An 8,117-nucleotide genomic window follows, 5' to 3' on the forward strand; every position below is an offset into this window, starting at 1 on the left:
CAAAAGGGCCTGCTTCGATAGGCTATGCGCGAGTGCCAATACGAATCCGTGGGGCAACGCCTACAGAGTCGTAATGGCGAAGACCAAAGGCGTGTTGGCGCCTGCAGAGCGATCACCAGCGATGCTGGAGCGTATCATCGAGGGACTCTTTCCTCGACACGAGCCAAATCCTTGGCCTCCGGTTGCTGAGTCTCACGTCCGACGTTCCAGTATCTCAGACACAGACCAGGGATGGTAGGCCAACCTGCCGGGCATCCAATCCGTGAGAGACGGCAGCCGTGCAGAGGTTGTGGAGGAGGTAAGGGTTATGTTACTGGGCCCATAGTGCCATCATAGTGGAGTGAAACACGTCGTACCTCTGATAAGAGATTGACAGCTTAGAAACTTCCGATAGTGGAGAGATAAGAAAGAGAGAAGAAGTTCAGAGTTGGAAATGAAGAGAGATATATGTAGAAAAAGATATAGTCTAGAGTTGGTAGAGTGACAACGTGCTTAACATAAAATTTATAATCTTACGAAACCAATTTACCCTCCGTATTTTTTTCTCATTGATATTTGCTAAATTCATTAAAGTGCTATTACGCAAGTAAAGTTTTAGGTAGTGCGAAGATTAGCAGGTACCGTTTATTTAGTTAAAAAATCTACTTACCGCTAACACTAAGAAAGTTAACCTGAAAAAGAAAATAATACTTACCTGTACACCTATAGATTGTCGACGTTGTAACCTTCGGTAGACCGGAACCTAGAATTGTTGGGAGAACACTGAAAATGTAAGAATAAATTAAAATACTTACCCTACCCTTAACTAAAACGAATAAATAAATTACAGCTTTGTAGCTGCTTAGTAAGCAACTGAAAAACAGTGTCTATTTCGTCTGCCGTGTTACAACATTCTACAAAGATTTTCATCTCTGAGTAGGAGGAAAATCGAAGTACAACCGAAGATGTCTCTAGGAGGGGAAAAGCAGAAAAATCAACGAAATTGTGCGAGTTGCACACGAAACGATTCTGCCGATGATATGGTGTGCTGTGACAAATGTGAGCGCTGGGAGCACTATGAATGTGCAGGAGTTACGGACTCGATTGCTGAGCCAGAATGCAGCTGGATGTGTCGTCGTTGCAGTGCCCGCGCTGAGGATCAACGGAGCAACACTAAGTCCGTTTTATCCTTCAATGAGTCATCTGTAAGCAAAGGTAGTAAAAGGTCGCAAGCTAGACTACAATTAAGCTTAAACCTTTTGGAAGCGCAGCGCGATCTGCAACGTAAGCGGATCGAAGAAGAGGAAGAGTATCTTAAACGTAAGTTCTCTCTATTGATGGAGATGGAAGAAGGAACCGACGCTGCTTGCAGTCGGAGCGGTGTCAGTTCGAGGGCCAATCAGGAAAGGCTGCAGAAGTGGTTGGAGAGAGAAGCTGGGGCGAAAGTAAATAGTGGCGAAGTAGCTACTACGTCTTGTCAGCGGTCGACCACGGGATCAGCTGGTCCGAAAACAGAATTTTCGAACGATATCAGTAAGGTACTTACGAGTCAATCAGAACAAAAAACCTCTACCCCGCTGTTAGTTCCGACTAGTGTACAAACTAATGTTAGTATCCCCTATAAGAGTGGTGTCATCTCATCAATAACAAACGGTGGTATCGCTAAGGTAGTAACTCAGTCGCAGATCCAAAATCTGAGTACCGTGCCGGTATATTCGTCAGCTGTTGCAAGAGTTACGAGCTCGTATGACGTTTTCACCACGACTAATACGAGTTGCCATAATTTCGGATCCACTCCATACAGCATGCAGTCCGCCCCGACACAGATCATTCCGAATATTCCCACACAATCAAATGTAACGGTTGCCGATTATTTGCGATCAAACGTTCCGATGTTGGCTTATAGTGTAGCCAATCGGTCCTTTTTGCCACCAGTCAGTGCCATTTCAACACACAGTCATTCGCATCCCGTCCCGCTTGTTCCATTTAGTTGTCCGAGCACTATTCCCTGGGTGGAATCAGTAAACCAACCATTATACCCGTCGACAACGATAATGACGTCCCCATACATGGGACAGTCTAGTTCTGGGCTTATTCTTAACCATACTACGCCGACGGTGCCGATAGTCTCTGCAGTCCGAACAACATCGGAAATTCAATCCGCCATCCCAGCAGTAGGATTAACGAGTGCGCAGGCGGCGGCTCGCTCAGTTATGTCGCGAGATTTGCCAAAGTTTTCCGGAAATCCCCGGGATTGGCCCATGTTCTACAGTAATTATAAAAACTCTACCAATGCTTGCGGTTATTCCAACGACGAAAATATGGCTAGATTGCAACGTTGCCTGGAAGGTCATGCGAGAGAGTCGGTGCGTAGCCGCTTGTTGATGCCGGCGTCAGTACCACATGTCATAGAGACTCTCCGTAAATTGTATGGGAGACCGGAGTTATTGATAAATTCTCTATTGAAAGACGTTCGGGATATTCCGCCTTTGAGGGGAAACGATTTAAAAGCTCTCGTTAAGTACGGACTTGCCGTACAAAATTTAATTGAACATGTCATTATTGCCGAACAACCAAACCACCTATCAAACCCAATCCTGCTTCAAGAGTTGATTGAAAAATTACCGACATCTTTACAAATGCAGTGGGGGTGTTTCAAACTTTCCCGTGGCGAGGTCAACTTGGTGACCTTTAATGAATTCATGCAGGGTTTATTCAATGTTGCAACGGATCTCACGGCAAATGATGAATCACATACCCGAGTTGATATCCCCAGAAAGGAGAAAAATCGCAATGAAAAACTTTTCGTGCATTCGGGTGAACCGGTAGAGGCTGTCACGCAGGTAGATGAAAATCAGGGGAGAAAACCTGACAAAACCTGTAGCTTCTGTGGGGATAGTAAACATTTGATATTAGCTTGTTTTGGATTTAAATCGTTGGATCTAAACGGTCGGTGGAAAGCTGTTAACCAAAAAAGGCTTTGTCGCTCCTGTTTGGTACCGCATTGGAAAGGTGCATGTCGGTCGAAGCGAGAGTGTGGGATAGACGGTTGTTGTATTCGCCATCATCCCTTGTTGCATTATTCTCGCAATGCTTTGGAAGTGCAAGCTGGGACTAGTATGGCTAACAATAGTTCCGTTGCTCACCAGAACCATCATTTCGCTGCTTCTTATACACTTTTTCGATACCTCCCGGTCACGCTGTTTGGAAACGGTACTGAAATAAAAACTTTCGCGTTTCTCGATGATGGCTCTTCCTCGACATTATTAGAAGCGGGGTTAGCCAAACAATTAGGGCTTTCGGGAAAACCTGAAACACTCTGGTTAAGCTGGACAGGGAAAATAGATCGCCACGAAAAGGAATCGGAGCGCGTACACTTGAAAGTAGGTGGATCTGGGTGGAAATCATCGTTTGCACTGGAGAACGTGAGAACGGTTCGGAATTTAGGTCTACCCAGCCAGACACTGGATTATAACAATCTTTCCAAAGTTTTTCCATACTTGAGGGGTCTTCCAATCGAAAGCTACACTAACGTGAGCCCCCAAATCATCATTGGTTTAGAGCACGCTCGCTTACTGACATCACTCAAAGTGCGCGAGGGTGACGGTTGCGGCCCGATAGCTACCAAGACTAGACTGGGTTGGTGCCTATTTGGCAGAAACTCACCGATGGACACCGTCGTCGAGCAACTTCACGTCCATGCGGAAGAGTCCATGAGCAACAGTAAGCTTCACGAATCGATGAAGCGCTTTTTTGCGATTGAGGAAGCTTCAGTTTCTAAAAAGTTAGATGCAGAAGTGGACAAACGTGCGTGGCAGATTTTAGAGAGTACGACTGTACTGAAGGGAAATCAATTTGAAACGGGGCTGCTTTGGCGAACAGATAACCCATGTTTTCCAGACAGTCTTCCGATGGCAGTAAAGCGATTCCATAGCCTAGAAAAACGACTAGCGCGTGAACCAGTACTGGCTACAAAAGTTAGGGAACAAATCGCCGATTATGAACGAAAAAATTACGCACACCGAGCAACCAAAGTGGAACTGGAGACAACAGACCCTTCGCATAGTTGGTATCTACCACTAGGTGTAGTAACCACCCCAAAGAAACCTGAAAAAATACGCCTCATCTGGGATGCCGCGGCGAAAACCAGAGGAATATCTTTCAACGACATGCTTCTTAAAGGACCAGATCTTCTTACTTCGTTGCCGGCCGTTTTACTTCGTTTCAGGCAAAGGAAAATTGCCATCTGCGGTGACATATGTGAAATGTTTCACCAAATCAGGATACGCAATGAAGATAAACAGTTCCAACGGTTTCTCTGGAGAGATGACCCCAAAGATGCCGTGCAGATATGGGTGATGGACGTTGCGACGTTTGGGGCGACTTGTTCCCCATGTTCCGCCCAATATATTAAAAATTACAACGCACGGCGGTTCGAGAACATTTACCCGAGAGCGGCGTCTGCTGTAATTGACAACCACTACGTTGATGATTTTTTGGACAGCGTTGATACGGTGGACGAAGCAGTGCAACTGGTAGAAAAGGTGAAAAGTATACATGCAGCAGGTGGATTTAAAATCGGTAAATTCTTATCGAACGCTCCTGTAGTACTTTCTCGACTAGGAGAGTCTAACGCAAACCGCTCAAAACCGTTTAAGATGGATGGTCACGGAGAATCGGAACGAGTTCTTGGGATGACCTGGATTCCATCCGTTGATGCGTTTACCTTCGACACGACTAGTATGCCGGAAATTCGAGAGCTAGTGGACACCAAAGTGGTGCCTACTAAGCGTCAAGTTCTTCGTACCGTCATGAAGCTGTTTGACCCACTTGGTCTGATCGCACACTATGTCATACAGGGAAAAGTTCTGATGCAGGATGTTTGGAGATCGGGAACTAACTGGGACGAGCCGATAGCAGAACACTTGCGCGATCGGTGGTACCGTTGGATTGAGCTACTTCATCAGCTAAGCTCAGTGAGGGTTCCACGTTGCTTCTTTGGCGGTGCAGATTCGACAGCTTCAAGTGACATACAACTGCACGTGCTAGTGGATGCTAGTGAAATAGCATATGCCTGTGTAGCATACCTTAGAATTCGGATGGGAAATGAAATAAAAACTGCATTAGTAGCTGCTAAAACGAAAGTGGCTCCGCTAAAACCACTCTCAATTCCCCGTCTAGAGCTTCAAGCAGCAATGATTGGCGCACGTCTAGCACAAAATGTGTGCTCGGATTTATCTTTAAATATCCAACGCAGGTACCTGTGGTCCGACTCAGCAACTGTGCTCGCATGGCTACGCTCTGATAGCCGTCGTTATCACCAGTTTGTGGCGTTCCGGGTAGCAGAGATTCTCTCCCTTAGTTGTATGGACGAGTGGCGACATATCCCGTCGAAGCTAAATGTAGCAGATGAAGCAACAAAATGGGGTTCAGGCCCATGTTTCGATCCAAATAGTCGGTGGTTTCAAGGTTCCTATTTCCTACACGACACGGAAGAGCGCTGGCCAGAGCCGCTCAAAAACAGTACAGCGACGTCTGAAGAATTGCGAGCTGTACACCTACACAACGTCAAAATAGTGGAACAGTTGTTTGATCCAGAACGTTTCTCAAAATGGTCGCGTATGGTTCGAGCAATGGCTTACGTACACCGGGCGGTAAAAGTCTTCAAGAAAGGTCAACGTATGCCAGAGATTCTACAAAGCGAGGAACTTCAGAAGGCTGAGATGACCATCCTTCGTCAAGTACAAGCACAAACATATCCAGACGAAATAGCAAACCTGCGTACTGGTAACACTGTCGAAAAAGCTAGTAGCATATACAAACTAGTTCCCTTTCTCGATGAGTATGAAGTCGTTCGGATTGGGAGTCGAACCGGAGCTGCTCCAACCATCCCGTATTCAGCTAGATTTCCAGCAATACTTCCCAGAAAACATCGTGTCACGGTTTTGCTAATAGATCATTATCATCGTGAATTTCTTCATGGGAATGACGAGACAGTTCACAATGAAATTCGGCAACGTTACTTTGTTCCTCGTCTGCGAACTACTATTCGGACTGTAGCCGGTCTGTGTCAGTACTGTAAGGTAAAAAAGGCAGCTCCAAGTTCTCCGCAAATGGCACCGCTCCCGAAAATTCGACTCACTCCGTTTATACGTCCATTCACTTACGTTGGAGTGGACTATTTTGGGCCTCTCGAGGTTAAAATCGGTCGAAACACTGTCAAACGATGGGTGTGTCTTTTCACCTGTCTAACGATTCGCGCAATCCACCTTGAAGTGTGTAGTAGTTTGTCGAGTCAGTCCTGCATAATGGCATTCCGGAGATTTATCGCTAGACGCGGAGCTCCGCTTGAAGTATATACAGATAATGGCACCAACTTCGTGGGTGCCTCTCGTCAGCTAACAGAAGAGAAGCAGGCTATAAAGCAGATCGGCACAGACTGCGCAGCAACATTCACGAACGCCGATACGATGTGGTTTCTCAATGTGCCTGCCGCCCCCCACATGGGTGGTCCATGGGAGCGGATGGTCAGATCCGTGAAAGCTGCTTTAAAGGTTATTTCTGACACTCCTCGATACCCGAGTGACGAAGTATTGGAAACCATACTGCTAGAAGCAGAGGCAGTGGTTAACACACGACCGCTCACCTATGTCCCACTAGAAGGACCGGAAGACGAAGCCCTAACACCCAACCATTTCTTACTGTACGGTTCCAAGGGAATAAAGCAGCCCGTCACCCTTCCGGCGGGTACAAGTTATACCCTACGAGACAGCTGGAAGCTTGCCCAGCATATGGTCAACGGATTCTGGCGTAGATGGGTGCGTGAATACTTGCCCATGCTAACGCGACGCACCAAGTGGTTTGACCGAGTAAAACCATTGGAGGTAGGCGACATAGTTATGGTAGTGGATGAAGCTGTAAGGAACCGTTGGGAAAAAGGACGCGTTTTGGAGACCGTCATGGGAAAAGATGGTCAAGTGCGACAAGCGAAGGTTCAAACTGCCAGGGGAGTGTTTTCGAGACCAGCAGTGAAGCTGGCAGTACTAGATATTAAAACCAATAAGGGAACATCGGCAGGTATCGAAGCGGATGCGACAGTGTTTCACGGGCCGGGGGATGTTACTGGGCCCATAGTGCCATCATAGTGGAGTGAAACACGTCGTACCTCTGATAAGAGATTGACAGCTTAGAAACTTCCGATAGTGGAGAGATAAGAAAGAGAGAAGAAGTTCAGAGTTGGAAATGAAGAGAGATATATGTAGAAAAAGATATAGTCTAGAGTTGGTAGAGTGACAACGTGCTTAACATAAAATTTATAATCTTACGAAACCAATTTACCCTCCGTATTTTTTTCTCATTGATATTTGCTAAATTCATTAAAGTGCTATTACGCAAGTAAAGTTTTAGGTAGTGCGAAGATTAGCAGGTACCGTTTATTTAGTTAAAAAATCTACTTACCGCTAACACTAAGAAAGTTAACCTGAAAAAGAAAATAATACTTACCTGTACACCTATAGATTGTCGACGTTGTAACCTTCGGTAGACCGGAACCTAGAATTGTTGGGAGAACACTGAAAATGTAAGAATAAATTAAAATACTTACCCTACCCTTAACTAAAACGAATAAATAAATTACAGCTTTGTAGCTGCTTAGTAAGCAACTGAAAAACAGTGTCTATTTCGTCTGCCGTGTTACAACAGGTTACGAATGAGGAACTCATCGTGATCGCCAACTCCCTAAAGGTGAGCAAGGCACCGGGACCGGATGGAATCCCAAACTTGGCCATCAGGACGGCCATGAAAGTGGCCCCCGATCTATTTCGAGCAGTCATGCAGAAGTGCCTGGATGACTGCCTCTTTCCGGACAGGTGGAAGCGACAGAGATTGGTGCTGTTGCCGAAGGCTGGGAAACCGCCAGGGGACCCATCGGCATACAGACCTATCTGTCTGCTGGACACTACGGGCAAGGTGCTTGAGAGGATTATCCTCAACAGACTGGTGAAGTACACAGAGGGTGTAAAGGGTCTGGCAAGTAACCAGTTCGGCTTCCGGAAAGGTAGATCCACGCTGGATGCTATTCTCTCTGTCACCAAGACGGCAGAGGTAGCACTCCAGCGTAAGAGTTGGGGCATTCGCTA

At 46.2% G+C, this 8,117-nt stretch overlaps 2 protein-coding genes across 2 annotated transcripts; both read left to right on the forward strand.

Annotated features, from left to right (window-relative positions):
- Positions 1-330: 330 nt before the first annotated feature.
- On the forward strand, positions 331-6,288 carry LOC129728525 (uncharacterized). The gene is made up of 3 exons (XM_055686970.1): positions 331-770; positions 830-6,209; positions 6,256-6,288. The coding sequence occupies exons 2-3, from the start codon at positions 945-947 to the stop codon at positions 6,286-6,288; spliced, it is 5,298 nt and encodes a 1,765-aa protein (XP_055542945.1). The 5' UTR covers positions 331-770; positions 830-944.
- Positions 6,289-6,397: 109 nt separating this feature from the next.
- LOC129726943 (uncharacterized) lies at positions 6,398-7,542 on the forward strand. The gene is made up of 2 exons (XM_055684246.1): positions 6,398-7,405; positions 7,497-7,542. Exon 1 carries the CDS (start codon positions 6,450-6,452, stop codon positions 7,122-7,124), a length of 675 nt encoding a protein of 224 aa, XP_055540221.1. The 5' UTR covers positions 6,398-6,449; the 3' UTR covers positions 7,125-7,405; positions 7,497-7,542.
- Positions 7,543-8,117: the final 575 nt, after the last annotated feature.

Source organism: Wyeomyia smithii, chromosome 3, assembly GCF_029784165.1.
Source record: "Wyeomyia smithii strain HCP4-BCI-WySm-NY-G18 chromosome 3, ASM2978416v1, whole genome shotgun sequence".
Classification (NCBI taxonomy): Eukaryota; Metazoa; Arthropoda; class Insecta; order Diptera; family Culicidae; genus Wyeomyia; species Wyeomyia smithii.